This window comes from Malus sylvestris, chromosome 12 (genome assembly GCF_916048215.2).
Source record: "Malus sylvestris chromosome 12, drMalSylv7.2, whole genome shotgun sequence".
NCBI lineage: Eukaryota > Viridiplantae > Streptophyta > Magnoliopsida > Rosales > Rosaceae > Malus > Malus sylvestris.
This window is the reverse complement of record NC_062271.1, coordinates 2,347,329-2,363,745: the sequence shown is the minus strand read 5'-3', so window position 1 is coordinate 2,363,745 and position 16,417 is coordinate 2,347,329. Positions and strand designations below refer to the sequence as shown.

General features: G+C 38.3%; 1 protein-coding gene across 1 annotated transcript; it reads right to left on the bottom strand.

The window, feature by feature from the left end:
• Nucleotides 1-3,091: 3,091 nt before the first annotated feature.
• LOC126593229 (uncharacterized) lies at nucleotides 3,092-7,098 on the bottom strand. Its single transcript, XM_050259225.1, has 5 exons — nucleotides 6,855-7,098; nucleotides 5,338-5,600; nucleotides 5,050-5,261; nucleotides 4,683-4,947; nucleotides 3,092-3,610 (listed from the first exon to the last, which is right to left on the bottom strand). The coding sequence occupies exons 1-5, from the start codon at nucleotides 6,946-6,948 to the stop codon at nucleotides 3,317-3,319; spliced, it is 1,128 nt and encodes a 375-aa protein (XP_050115182.1). The 5' UTR covers nucleotides 6,949-7,098; the 3' UTR covers nucleotides 3,092-3,316.
• Between the last annotated feature and the right edge of the window lie 9,319 nt (nucleotides 7,099-16,417).

Sequence of the window (16,417 nt, the reverse complement as noted above, 5' to 3'; positions counted from 1 at the left end):
ACTTTGGCAAAGTTATCTGTGGTACCCATGAGCTATTGTTGCGTGTGGGAAGTGGGTGATTGAACAGTAAGATTCATGTGTTTTCTACTTCCCCAGAAGTCTTTGACAGAATGCCCATAATTTCCGCAAAGCTGAGTGTGCGTGTGACAGGTGCTGACAAGGCTGGAAAAGTAGGTGCCTCTTCGATTTCTGAGATCGGCCCTCGTGGTCTCTAGGGAGCCCAGCTTTTGAGAAAGCGAGCGCCTCTTCGATTTCTGAGATCGGCCTTCGTGGTCTTTGAGCAGCCCAACTTTTGAGAAAGCAAACGCCTCTTCGATTTCTGAGATCAACCCTCGTGATCTCTAAGCAGCCCAGCTTTTGAGAAAGCAAACGCCTCTTCGATTTCTGAAGCTCCGTCGAGTGCAGATTTTTATAGGGGCTGGCATTAAGTTCCAAAGCACACTTGAATCTCCACCGGTAGAAGCTTCATTCTTGCACTTCTAAGATCTTGATTTGTCCGACCTCTTCTCTCTTCAACACCTTTGAAAATGTCTGGCCCCTCCGACCGTCGTTTTGACTTGAACCTTGTTGAAGAGGCAGCCCCGCCTTCTCCAGACAACATATGGCGCCCATCCTTCGTCTCCCCTACTGGTCCTCTTACCGTTGGGGATTCCGTGATGAAGAATGATATGACCGCTGCGGTGGTGGCCAGGAACCTTCTCACTCCCAAAGATAACAGACTACTTTCCAAACGGTCTGATGAGTTAGCTGTTAAGGATTCGCTGGCTCTCAGTGTTCAGTGTGCAAGTTCTGTGTCTAATATGGCCCAACGCCTATTTGCTCGAACCCGCCAAGTTGAATCATTGGCGGCTGAAGTGATGACTCTCAAACAGGAGATTAGGGGGCTCAAGCATGAGAATAAACAGTTGCACCGGCTCGCACATGACTATGCTACAAACATGAAGAGGAAGCTTGACCAGATGAAGGAAACTGATGGTCAGGTTTTACTTGATCATCAGAGATTTGTGGGTTTGTTCCAAAGACATTTATTGCCTTCGTCTTCTGGGGCTGTACCACGTAATGAAGCTCCAAATGATCAACCTCTGATGCCTCCTCCTTCTAGGGTTCTGTCCAGTACTGAGGCTCCAAATGATCCCCCTCCGGTGCCTTCTCTTTCTGGGGCTCTACCGACTGCTGAGACTTCTCCTAAGCAACCTTTGTGAAGGCTCCCTCTTGTGTGTTTATTTGACTCATGTATATGTACATATTTGTAGCTTATCGGGGATATCAATAAATAAGTTTTCCTTCATTTCAACGTATTGTGTTAAATACACCAAAGCCTTCTTCGCTAAGTTCTTTGAATTTTCTTTTGTTGAAGCTTGTATGTTGAAGCTTTCTGAGTGGAGCATGTAGGTTGGGGTAGTGTTCCCTTAATTTCCCGAGTGAGGAAAACTTCTCGGTTGGAGACTTGGAAAATCCAAGTCACTGAGTGGGATCGGCTATATGAATCTTAGAACGCCATTGTGCTCGATCCTGTGTCATGTCCTTCATTAGATCCAAGTACTCTAAGTCTTTTCTTAGAGTCTCTTCCAAAGTTTTCTTAGGTCTTCCTCTACCCCTTCGGCCCTGAACCTCTGTCCCATAGTCGCATCTTCTAATCGGAGCGTCAGTAGGCCTTCTTTGCACATGTCCAAACCACCGTAACCGATTTTCTCTCATCTTTCCTTCAATTTCGGCTACTCCTACTTTACCCCGGATATCCTCATTCCTAATCTTATCCTTTCTCGTGTGCCCACACATCCAACGAAGCATCCTCATCTCCGCTACACCCATTTTGTGTACGTGTTGATGTTTCACCGCCCAACATTCTGTGCCATACAGCATCGCCGGCCTTATTGCCGTCCTATAAAATTTTCCCTTGAGCTTCAGTGGCATACGGCGGTCACACAACACGCCGGATGCACTCTTCCACTTCATCCATCCAGCTTGTATTCTATGGTTGAGATCTCCATCTAATTCTCCGTTCTTTTGCAAGATAGATCCTAGGTAACGAAAACGGTCGCTCTTTGGTATTTCTTGATCTCCGATCCTCACCCCTAACTCATTTTGGCCTCCATTTGCACTGAACTTGCACTCCATATATTCTGTCTTTGATCGGCTTAGGCGAAGACCTTTAGATTCCAACACTTCTCTCCAAAGGTTAAGCTTTGCATTTACCCCTTCCTGAGTTTCATCTATCAACACTATATCGTCTGCGAAAAGCATACACCAAGGAATATCATCTTGAATATGTCCTGTTAACTCATCCATTACCAACGCAAAAAGGTAAGGACTTAAGGATGAGCCTTGATGTAATCCTACAGTTATAGGAAAGCTTTCGGTTTGTCCTTCATGAGTTCTTACGGCAGTCTTTGCTCCTTCATACATATCCTTTATAGCTTGGATATATGCTACTCGTACTCCTTTCTTCTTTAAAATCCTCCAAAGAATGTCTCTTGGGACCCTATCATACGCTTTTTCCAAATCTATAAAGACCATGTGTAAATCCTTTTTCCCATCTCTATATCTTTCCATCAATCTTCGTAAGAGATAGATTGCCTCCATGGTTGAGCGCCCTGGCATGAACCCGAATTGGTTGTCCGAAACTCGTGTCTCTTGCCTCAATCTATGCTCAATGATTCTCTCCCAGAGCTTCATTGTATGACTCATTAGCTTAATACCCCTATAGTTCATGCAATTTTGTACGTCGCCCTTATTCTTGTAGATAGGCACCAAAGTGCTCGTTCGCCACTCATTTAGCATCTTCTTCGTTTTCAAAATCCTATTGAAAAGGTCAGTGAGCCATGTTATACCTGTCTCTCCCAAAAGTTTCCACACTTCGATTGGTATATCGTCTGGGCCTATTGCTTTTTTTTGCTTCATCTTCTTCAAAGCTACAACCACTTCTTCCTTCCGGATTCGACGATAAAAAGAGTAGTTTCTACACTCTTCTGAGTTACTCAACTCCCCTAAAGAAGCACTCCTTTCATGTCCTTCATTGAAAAGATTAGCAAAAGGAAAAAAAAAATTCTGTGGTAAATGAACTTTAATCACGGTAAACGTGCATAATGAAAAGCAACAATCCTAGTTTCACACAATTATTTCTCAAATCCAACTTTCAAAATTCAATCCCTAAGAAGCAACTGCATTATGATGCAACAATCTATAAACAGAGTTGGCCGGTACAAGATCTATCATACATACCAAACTGACCAACTGAAATTCAGTAACTCCGTATTGGAGAAATGCACAGAAAAGTTCACCCCGAGGTAGCTCATTACGTAAGAGGAAATGTTTACTATCCGTCGGTTAAAAGTGCCTTGACAATGGTCTCGCACATCCCATCAGCAAGTGGCAACAAATGTCCAGCACCTGGTATCTCATGATAGTGGATCCATGGAAGCTGTTCAGCAATGTAGCGTTGCAGTAAAACGGGTACCATGCGATCTTCATCTCCATGCCACACGTGGACAGAAGCTTCATTGTTAGGGAATGGATTTTCCAGTTCCAGAGGACTGAATTCCCAGGTCCCAAATCCAACATTCATGTCACGGTAAATGGACTCAAATTCTCCTTGCTGTCGTACCTGTCCCTGAGGAATCCAAATTGGAAAAAAAAGAAAAGAAAAAAAAGAATGTCATTATGCACATATTGGTAGAAATCCAATTCTACCATAAGTGAAAAGAAAAACTATACAGATAATGTAGAGATTCAATTCTAGGGAACGGGAAAACAAAGCTTCAAAGTTCTCTCATTGTTCCACGATGAAAAGAAAAGAAAAAGTTATCATAAATCACTAGGTGCTAGATTGATGCCCTACAAGTCATACGTTCACACAGCTCTATTGAAACGATTCAACTCTAGGTAACCGTAATGCAAAGCTTTAAAGTTCTCTCATCGCTACTCCCTGATGGGAAAGAAAAAGTTAAATCTAGATTTCCCTAGGTAACAAACACCTAAAGTCATGTTTGTACAGTTCCACTGAAATGCTAGGACTAAACAACTCTTAAGAATAACAGGCAGGCTTGCAGAAATCTCAATTGCTCCAGTATAGGCTTTACAGTTCATTTGTGGGATCACGAAAGCTTTATTCTTTAGTATAAGCAGCACTCAATCAGTATCACCAGCATAATTAACCAAGTAATACCTCTGCCCGCATGCGAGAGGTCTCAAATTCAATAATGGGTGAGGAATTACCAATTAAAAACATGCTATTGAACTAACGGCTGAAAACAGGGATGTATGTAGGTTTACTTCAAAATAGATCAAGGGTATTAACTATTAACTACATCCGCAGCTTGAGCGATTCAACTTTACTTAACTCAGCATAAAATCAAGATGGAAAGAAAAAAAAAAGAATATACAGAAAATAATCTTCAAAACGTGACCACACAAATTACAATAATGGTTTTAATAATCAAACTAGCCTAATCTTTTGTTGAAAAAGTAGACTAATTTTCAAGAACTAAACAGATAAATTTTAAAAACACCAGCAGGGATCTCTACCTACCACAGACACCTTACGAATCAAACTAATTTTGAAATTTTGAAGCCTATTCAGCATATGTAGCATATCAATTTAGTTAACTACACTACGAATTGGTGTCATTAAATTTAAAAAAATAAAATCTAATTCTAAGGATTCCAAAATATGGAGTACATACCGCATATGGTTCTCTTTTCTGAAGCTTGGGCAGGATTTCTTTGTCTTGGTCAGAAAGACAATCTATACTGCGAGCCAGAACACTTGAACCAGGAAACCATTTTTGAGTGTTCCAGAAGTATGTAAGCCAAGGAGTGTAGTGAGACACACGAACTGCCCACTGGTCTGACTGAAGCTGTTGGGAGTAAGCTTGACTAGATAGATTTGAAGGAATACCAGTCCACCAGTAGTTTACCGCTGGAGCTACCAGTGCTGCTCCTGCGATCCTGTTACCATTCACACCTAGCATAAGTTAAAAGATTTCTCCTTTCTAACACACAAACATACATACAAAACATGTTCACTTCCATTCCCGTAAAGTACTATACCTGTGAGGGATATATTTGAGGCAGCTCCAAATCACCTGTCCACCCATGGAGAAACCAATTACATAAAATCTGTGTCCTAAACCCAATTGATCAGCCAGCTCCTCTATATCTGTAGCCATACTCTTCACCGTTCGCTTTGGATTAGGATCACTTTCTCCATAACCAGGTCTGTCAAAAGACACAACGTAGATCCCCAAGTCTTTCACGGTTTCCTGGGTGAATTCACCATAGGTTAAAACGATATTACAGGAAACACTAGACATGCTAAACAAACCATAAGATAGATACCGGAGACAGGAAGTTGGGAATGACAGCATCATGCCTGCAACTATCAATACCATGGAGATAAACTATTTTATGCTGCGCATTATCTTTTGGGACTCCATGCTCTTGGTAGGCTAAATGCCTTCCATCCCTAAGTTTTATTCTTGGTCCTGTAACAGGAGGCCCATCAGGAGAGCCACATATCTTTGATGGAGGAGGTTGGATTGCCTGATATGCCCATGCCGAAAGTCCAATAACCAACGCTACTAGTGTTGTCTTAAAAATCCCTGAAATTTTTTAGGGTTCATTGAATCACAATACAAAGATTGGAAGAAATAGCTCCAGAAACTTTCTAAAAAAAATCTTTCAGCAAAAAGAAAGAAAGCACCAACTTATTCAAGTTCATACTTTGTGCATAAATTCTAATACCAAAGACATATATATTCTGCATCAGATGCATTTAGAGCAATCCTTATTGACAGTTTACAACAAATGAAAGAAAATGTAAAAACTATCACAGAAAAGGTTCTACAGTTGTACTGAATGCTTAGAAATTCTTTGTGAGTCACAGACATGCCCTATCGAAACAAAATAAAGAGTCCCAGTCCCTGATCATCGAAGTAACTTTCGAATCAAGCAGCAAGTTTGTATTTTGATATTCCATAAACCATATAGGTCATCATATTTGAGAGTATGATATATAATGGCGAAATTAAACATGGATTAAAAAATGAACATGCAATCAGCACAATGCCTTCAAAGACTTGTCAGCTTTCTGCTTATTACAAATATCTGATATCTAGCAGCGGTTATTTCAACCTCATTGTAAGGTTGGGCATCGGGAGGGTTGGTTGGGTTGGACTCCAAATTGTTGGCCAACCCAATAAGCTCGGATTGGCATTGTTGTAGCCCATTGCCACACAAGAAAATAAGAAAATGGGCAAACCAACCCACCCAAACCATTATTAGGCGGGTTGGATAAAATCTCAATGATCAAAATGCTAACACAATTGTATTTTGAAGCATACAAGATATCCATTTGTTAAATGGTTATTATGCAAGTCAACACCACCACTTTTCCACTAATTACTTCTTTTCGGTACAATGAATTGAATCGAATCATGACCTATCCTAGTTCTAACCCAACATATAACAGCCCAAGCTGAAGACACATATTAAACTCTCAACGGTGTCATTAGATTCACTACATGATGCAACAATTAATAAATTTCAAAATTTTCATATTAAAAAACACAGAACCCTCTGATTAGTCTAGTAATGTACTCGAAAACTCAGCTAACCTAATCACAGATAATGCTTACTTAACTAAAGTTTCAAACTTTATTAAAACCAAAATTATGAAAAATTCCGAACAAACTGAATTTTTATATTCCGGTCCAACATTTTCTCATCAAGCAAACAGAAATTGGTACTAACTTACAACAGAACAAGCTACAACGAACAATCGTAATCAATAATGGGAACCCTTAAATAAAACTACAAAAAAATGAAATAAAAAGGGGAAAATAAGGAAAACCCACCCGCCGGAAGCTGGAAGGAGCTGTTTTGCTTGGCTCTTCGGGTGTGAGCTCTCGCCGACGCAGCTGATATCTTCCTGTTCACTCCTCCCGCCATTTTCACCAGCACACGAGATCAATCGGAGATTCAATGGCCAGGGTTTAGTCAGATTGAGAGAGAGAGAGAGATCGGATCGAAGAGTCGTTGACGAGGCTCTGTCTGTCACTCTGTGTGTGTTGTGAGTCGTGACACTCTGTCGCAATTAGTGATGGGCATCGTATAAAATATAAAATATCGATGACATTGGAAATATTATTAGTTTAAAAATATGAAAATTTCGATGAAAATATCGGGATATTATCAATATCGATAAAAATTAAATAAAAATTATGAAAATTGTAAGAAAAACTTAGAAATTTTTATTGAAACTTTGGAGAATGTTTATTTAGTCAATTATCTATTAGTTCATCAAAAAATAATTAGAAGGAAATACATTACATGATGGATTTAACTGATTTAAGTTGATTATACAGCGCAAACACTGTAAGTGTAGAAAATATGTAATAATTAATGAAAAAAAGATTAAACACACCATAATTATTTATATATAATGATTTACTACAATATTTTACACTTTATACATTGCATGCTAAGATACTTTAGTGATTTAGTACCACATAAAGTTCCTATGAGGTTCAAAATTTTCACTATCTTCATCATCTCTATGTGTAGAGTAAGTTTATTGTGAAGAGTATTCATCAAATGATAAATCTCTAAAATAGTTTTGCATGTAATTGTTAACATGTCACTTATATAAATATAAATATTTGAGCATATTATCACTAAAACATAAGTGATATATGGTGGTTACGGTGTTAGAGGAGTAAAATGGGAGGGGTTTGAATCCCCTTTGTGTTTTTTTTCCCTCCCTTTTTTCCCTTTTTTTTCTTTTTTTTTCCTTTTTTTTTCCTTCCTTTACATCGATATTTTCGATATTTTAGCGACATTACACCGATATTTTGATAAAATATTGCTAAAGTGTGAGCGAAATTATCGACATCGATATTTTCTGATATTATCGTCAATATTGTCGATATTTGTACGATATGTACATGGATATGTTCCGAAATATTCGTGATTCGAGAAAACCGAAATATCCTCGATATTTCGTCGATATTATCGATATTTTAGACTATGGTGATGGGCAACGGATATCGAGGCCGGGTAATTGTCTAAACAGTTATACTCATACCTATAACTGTTTATAAACGGTTAACCATATCCATAACCGTGTACCCATTTAACCGTAACCGTTTAGTACCAGTTTACCCATTTATCATTTTTAAACCCGTTTATCCTTTCTTTTTTACCATTTACTCATTTTTCACCCGTCTACTTGTTTTTTTAACAACTTGAAAATTAAAAAAGAAAAATTTGTCATAATTTTCTTTTTCTAACAATTAAACACCGTTATAGGTATATTCATCATACATTTCCGCATTATATTTTTTTAAGTCCTTATACCATTATAATAATTGAAATAATAGTTTACAGACAATATTTTTAACTATTAGCAATAAAGGTAATATAAAATTTGATAAGTATTCTTAGGTTACGAAAACTGTTAAAAGACAGTATTCTTGGGTTATTTAACTCAGAATGTAAAATATCAACATAATATATATAATGGACCATGAAATTTAAAGTGGTTAAGGAAAACTATATTATATTAGCTATAGAAATCATGCACTATAGTCAATAGCATTGATCTAAGTTTTGTCCGATAGGGAACATGGTTTGTGTTAATTTTACATATATAAAATAAATGGGTAAATGGTTACCCATTTATAATCGCGGTTAATACCCATAACCGCCCATTTAAATTTCACGGGTAAACGGTTATGGCCCATAACCGTTTATTTATCTAAACGGTTACCCATAACCGTAACAGTGAAATTTAAATAGGCAGATAACCACAATTACCCATAACCGATGGGTATTTGCCCATCCCTAGTTGAAGGAACTAATTTATATTGTTTTTATCTTTAGGCATTTAATACCGAAGTTATGCATACAAGAAGTAAAAAATGGAAATTTCAGGTGTCTAGAGTAATTCTAGTGGAGCACGAGGCTAATTAATTGTACCCATACATATGCATTACAATAAGAAGATGAGATTACAATGGTTTTGGAAATCAAATGGACATGGAATGGTATTCAATGGCTTTGAGGAGAAGACATAATTACAAGTTTTTATTATTTCTGTTTATTTCTCATTTTCTTCAATAAGGACTTAAAAGTCCATTAGAGCTAGGATTAGTGGTCATTTATTTGTTTTTTTTTTTTTCTACCTACTTTTGCAATTCTTGCCATGAGGTTTTAAAAGGAGATTCATTCTCCTTTGTTTTTAGTTAGGAAGCCACCAATCCACCAAACAAATAACATCATATTTTTACAAAGTGGGCTGCGGCAAGGAAGGATTTGAGGAAGAGCTACTTTTGAGTTTTTCTTTGCTAGAGCTACGATGCAGCTTGATCATGAATGCTTGGTTGTCTTATGGCATTGTTATTATCAAGTTTTTCTTCCTTATTGAGTATCTTTTGCTATTCGTAATGCCCTTGATTTTTATTTAGATGTTTAATCACCATCTAGGTTTTAGTTGAGTTGATTTGATGCAAGTTTGAGTAGATGTCATACTTAACTTGGGTTTAGCTTCTTGTAATTGATACCATAAACACCTATTTGCAAATGCCATGCAATTAGGGTTTGTATGATTTTCGAACAATTTCCATAGAGCTTAATGTATTCTTACTTGTTTAAATTCATCTAGATGTCATAGAGGGTTAACATGTAATGATACTTTTGATGCAACCAGAGCGATGCCATGACCATTGAATAATTTAGAGAAAATTGATTATCAATATTGGGGAACTACTTGAGCATAACATATTAAGGGAATTAAGTAGAATTGGTTACGATGAATTCGGATGCCCTAGGTATTCTTTTCTTATGTTTTCATTTTATTATTTACATGCATTTTATTTCAAGCTTGATTCAGTTTAATTCAAAATCTCCAATCGTTTTTGTTAAAACTTCTCAATTATAATTTGTTTCAATTTAATTAGTAAGACTTTATAATCAATTCGATCTTTGTGGGACGATATTCGTGCTTAAATGTTATACTGTCATTTTATTCGTATACTTGCGAGCACTAAACTTCAAAACTTAATAAGGTTAATTTTGGTTATCTAATTTTCGCAACAAATGGCTTTTTAGGATCTTAAAACACTTCACTAAATCCTTTAGAAGAAACAAAGACTACGTGTCTATCTCTTTAAAACAAAGAATGCATGTCTATTGTATATCTATTAAGTGTGAGAAAGGAAAAAAAAAGTTATTTCCTAAAAGAAATCATCCTATATTCCTTTCTAGTGAATAAAATAAAAAGAAGTTTAACGAAAAACTCCCGGTACTGTTCACTTTAATGAAAAACCATATTTTTACATTACAAAGTCAATCATAGTACTATTCACTTTACCCTTTATATTGTCCTTATCTTTAAAACTCAAAGATTTCAAGACCTTTTCGTTAGTTTTCCTTAAAAAAAAAAGAAAAAAAAAGTGATGAGCGCCAAGTTTAGATGCTTATAGTTATTGGGGAATGTGGTTCAAATTGAGTTTTGACGAAAATCGAACTTAATACTTTTCAATTACAAGTGAAGAGAAATATCACTAGACCGTAATACTAAGTGGCAAAGGAAAGTTTAAACGTCTACGAATAATTTTTTGGATATTTTTGTCTTTTTACATGAAAATAAGCTACAAAGATTCACGAACTATTTTCTCAGCAAAGGGCTTAATGGCCAAGGGAAACTCCAAAGCGTATGGAAACTTTGGAAGTTTCTGTCAAGGACATCTCTTTCTTGCTTCAGAAGCTCTCTCCCTTTCGTTAGGCTCTTTTTCTTTTTAGTTTTTTTTTTTTTTTTTGTTAACCTTTTTCTTTTTAGTTTGTGTTATCGTAATCGATATGCAAAACAAGAGTAACGTGAGAAACTGTGTAGGTTTTGCACCTTTTCTCTTTTTTCTATTTGTTTGTCATGTGGCAACAGAAAGTAGCGGTTCAATAATACATAGAGTTAAGTGGGACTCATACTTAATATACATAAGATATTCTACGAAAACGAAATTACAATAAAAAGTAACAAACCTACTCATATGTAATATAGGGGTGGGCAAACAGTGCATGGACCCGCGGGTAGGGGCAGGTACGGGGCGGGTCCAATTTTTATAAATCTGAAACGGGGTGGGGCGGAGCAGTTTCACGTTAATTGTGGTGGGGCAGGGCGAGTCCTAATTGCTGAGGAAACGGGTCCCCGACCCGAACCGTTTCCACCGTTCAAAAATATGAGATTTAACCTAGTTCGTTGATCAAATCTCTGCATTAAAACATATAGCAGAGTCTATCTCTCCGACTCTTTTAGACCTAGAGGTGGGCACGGGCCGCGCCGGGCCGGACCCAAATTTGGAGGGACCGTATCAGACTCGCTTAAAAAGGAAACGGAACGAGCCAGGTCGGGTATTGCAAATTTGATCACTAGAACCGGACCTAACCCGGCCCGTTTCAAACGGGCCGATTCGGGCAGGGTACACAGGTCCTTTATGTTTTTGTTTTTTTGAAAATTACCGTAACGAAGTAAATCACATTGGTTCATCTGAAGGCTGCAATTAGTTCATGAGCTGCAATGCTCTACAAAATCTTGTACGTTAACAAGCACTAAACTTTTCGACGACGACCAACTTCCCCAATAAATTAAATCCAGAGCGTAATAGTTCTCTACAAATTATAACCAAACATAACATTATATTAACATCTTTAATATCAAATAAACTTCAAATAACCAAAAAGTCAAATAATGTCATAACAAGCAAAATAAAAACAACCCAGAAAATAACAAACAATCAAAACCCATAAACAAACACCTAAAAAAGGAACAAAGTTTCAATTTTTCATAAAGGAAAAAGAAAGAGAATTGAAAAGGGAACATGTATTCCCAAGTTTGGAAACCGGATTTGTAGAGAAGGAAATGGAGAGGCTCCCAATAGTTGAAGACCTCGTCCCAGTCGTGTATGATATTTGATGTGGCGCTTGTATACCTCAACATTGTCAGAGCCACCAGCAGAAATAACCACCCAAACCCTTTGTCGACGGCGAAGGCGAACAGGTACGGCGGGATTGGCTACTCCATCACGAACTCATAGAAAACCTTGTCGTCGGCACACCACAAAGCGTCGCCAGAGATCAGTGTCAAACAAAGCGTCGCTAAAGATCGAGGCTTGATGATGCTGGTAGCAAATAGAGCGAGAAAGACAAAAGCGAATCAGGAAGAGAGAAAGAGGTCTAATGTTGATGGTGGCGGCGAGAGAGGAAAGGAGATTCAAGGAGGAGAGATCGAGGGAAGAGATATCTAGAGAGGGGAGAGTTGAGTGAATTGGGTCTGAGAATGGAATGGAGTCTTGGGAGTCCTGGACAAGAATAAGAGAGAGAGAGTGAAATCAACGGTAGGAAATCAACGTAGGAAATTAACGGTCCAGGCCGGGGGCCCCTTTTTTTTAATTTCTAGAACCGTTTCGCCCCATTATTTACCTGTACCCGCCCCACCTTGTCCCGTTTTGTATTTATAATTTTTGGACCCACCCCGACCCACGGTTCTGTACCCGTTTGCCCACCCCTACTCAAACCTCGCACTCACTCCCCGAATCTCCTCTCATCTCTCGTTTCAGGCCTTGATAAGGCGCCATCTCCGTCCATCGACTCACCCTACTTTCTTGTTCTCCTTCCCACCCCTACTGGACTCGACTCCTTGAGGCTCATGGTGAGTGATCGACCTTGACTATGTCGACATCACATCAGCTAGCCACCATCACCCCCATGGCATCGTCTCCTGACTCTCATCCGGTCCTTCCAATCGCGAGTTCTGGCCACCACCACACCATCATCGCCGTTGAGAACACCACCATCATCCTGCAAATCCCTAGGTAATTTATGAATTAGGGTTTATGATTTAGGAATTTAGGGTTTTTGCATAAGCTTTTCAATTGATTTAGGAATTATGTGGGTTTCTGATATGGGAATTTAGGTTTTTTTGGGTTGGGATTGCATAAGCTTTTCGATTCATTATATGGACTGTTGTGATTTGATTACTTGCTGAAACTTTTCGATTGGTTTTGAATTTTATGGATCTGCTTATAGATTGTAGATTTTAAGTTGTTGGTATTTACGGCTGATGAGGTTCTGCTTTTGAATTCTCTTGATAGCTATATATTGGAGTAGGTGATGTATAATATGATTGTTTAGTTGGATATAATGTAGAAATCCAAAAGCATTTTTCACTTTTGTGTGCAAATTTCTAAAAATGGAGTTTATTTATTCCAAGAATAACTTAAGTGTTCTAAAATTTAATAGATTATGAAGGTTCAAGATTGTTGCATTTGGTAGGGTATCTGGTTGAATATAGTTTTAAACAATACTGATCAATTTCTGCCTTTTTTTTTTACTAGGTTGACCTTTTAAAGAGTATGCTTAACTTTGATGAAGCTTTCAATTACAAGGAAGAGCATGACTTGAACATAACTCTGAAAAGGTCAATGCATATTTGCATAAATAATGAGCTTGAATTTTTCTCTGAAGCCGAAGAATGCATATTTTAACAACTTTAATGTCCTGCGAAGAGTATATATAACTTTTAAGCTTCATCTGTGCGGTGTACATCTTTGTCAATCTATCACATGAATTTGAAAGAATCAGTAACGTGCACAAAGCTTTATCTATCTCTTCAACTTTCTGCAAAAGGAACTTGCATGTATGCCATGCAACTAAAATTTTGGAGATACACAGTTTAAGTAAGAAGATTAATTAAAATTAACAATGATTAAACAGAAATATGATTGAGAACAAATGTAAGAAAACACTAAGGCTTTGATTCCACCACTAATTGTCATACCCTAGTATCCAATTGTCAACTCATGAATTATCAAATTAATGAAAACAACTTCCGTACATATGTCCGTGGTCAGGTACACATGCCAACAATTTCCCAAATAGTTGTGAATTTTACCGTGGTCAGGCTTAAACTCAACTATTTCTATAGTCTCTATATCCATGGTCCAGTATACACAAACATGTTGAAATCCAATTAATCACAGTGAGAAACAAATTAACCACTAATCAACTTGGTCACGTCAAACAAATAGCTAATTTTCTAGGAAGCCACACAAACCAATATTCGTCTACGGTCGGATCAAAATATAAGTTCATGATTCTCATTCACAAAGTATTGATAGAATCCAATTCATGGTCAGAAATAAATTCATATGCAAATAATTTCAATATCAAAATCCTAGGCTATGTTCAAGCACAAAGAACCCAATATCAAAATTGCAATTCCACTAGTAAATGAAAACTAATCATCAATCTGAAATTCAAAAATTGAACAATCAAATAACTAGAGTAATCATAACTAGGGCTTCCTCTTAGCCTTAGCTAAGAGTTTAGAACCCCATGAACGAAGAATTCATCATAGTCCTATGGAAAATATGCATAAAATAAAACTTGAAAAGAACCGAATTGCTGGTGCTCTTCTTTGTTTCACGCCAGAAAACCAAGGAGTCGGAGTCCCTTTGTTCCACTGCTTATCCTCCTTTTTATCACTGCCTCCCTATTCTAAGTTTCCTAAAAAATAGGAATTCAAATCAAATTGAGATTTTTTTTCTCCAAAATATCTCCCCTGCCTATTAGTCTTCAACCTAAGAATCAAATAACATTTAATTAAATGGATGAAGCCTGTTTGTATCATACTTGACCAATCCCGAAACTACTGAGCACCGGTCAACGTTATACCGTCAAGGACCCAGAAGAGTTTCCCTCCAACCAGGAGGCCAATCACAGCGCAACACGTGTCAACATCAGAAGCCAATCATAGCACGACACGTGTCAACATCAGAAACCAATCATAACACGACACGTGTCAATGTCAGAATGAAACTAGAAACTCTCTTCTATAAATAGAGATCATTCTCTCACAATATTTCCTAAGGACATTTGTACTAAATCATTCACTAGTACTTACTAAAGGAGAGCTTGAACCTATGTACTTGTGTAAACCCTTCACAATTAATGAGAACTTCTCTACTCCGTAGACGTAGCCAATTTGGTTGAACCACGTACATCTTGTGTTTGCTTCCCTGTCCCTATCCATTTACATACTTATCCACACTAGTGACCGGAGCAATCTAGCGAAGGTCACAAACTTAACACTTTATGTTGTACCAAAGTCCTCGCTGATTTTGTGCATCAACATTTGACGCCATCTGTGGGAACGACACTTATTCTCACTTTCTTCAGCTTTGCCAAGGTGGTTTCCACCATTCGTACACTCTCTTTTGACTAAGCATCCATTTCCAACATGGGGAGCGAAGGAAGCCACAACACATAAAATGACACCTCTCTTGCACCTAGTGCGAAGCAACGAAAGAAGGAAGGAAAGAGGGTTGCTCTTCAAGCTAAAGTCGATGAGTTAAAAGCTTAGAACAACAAGATAGCAATGAAGAATGAGGTCCTCCAGGAGAAGTATGAGAAGCTCTTTGAGACGCTCCACGAAACTAGTCGTACTCAAACACGCGAGCTCGTTGCCCCTGTGGACATCAACCATCATTTGGGTGCCCCCCAACACGGAGGGTCATCTCCCTTCGACATGGGTATCCCTGATGAGGAGCTAGCTAATCATCAAAACATTAATCAGCATGAGACTTCTCTCAACCCAGATGCTTCGACCCGAAGTAGAAGAAGTGGAGGAAGACACCTCATTGCAGAAGGGTTGGAAGAATCGAAAGCCGTTTATCGTGACTGCCGAGACTTCCTAAAGTAATGTCGAGAGAATCCCCTCCTCCACATATGCTCAAAGATCAATGACCCAAGGGTTTCTGAAAGACTCGATCCCCTCCCACGACCCAGGCCAGCTGCTAATCTAGGGAAGGAACGACAAGTCCCAGAGGAACATGAAGGTACGGAGGACTCTGAGGTATTCCGACAGACTCGCCCTAGAAGTCAGTACGACGAGTCCAAGAAAAATCCACACGCCCATGTTCAAACTTTCCTATTTCCAAGAGGCGATGGAGACTTACGAAAGAAAATTCTAGTGGTACATAACTCCACTCATGACCCCCTTGTCCTACAGCTCCTTGAGGAAGTAAACAAGTTGAAGCCGAACATCAGGCCGAGATACCTGACTGGAACCAACCCAGGCCTGGCCCTCTCACAAAAAGGATCATCGACACCCCTTTCAAGCAAAGACAAAAGAAAAGCTTGATTTACAACTCTATATTGGAAGGGAGAACCTAATTGAACGCCTTAACCTCTTTGAGTCCACCATGGCATATTGGATGCACACTGACGAAGAGCGATGTCTTCTCTTCCCCTCCACCCTCTCTAGCGGAGCTCTAAACTGGTATTTTCGTATTCCACCTGAGACAGTAGACTCATTTGAGGAATTGAGGAAACTATTTATTTCTCAACACATCTTCTAGACCGA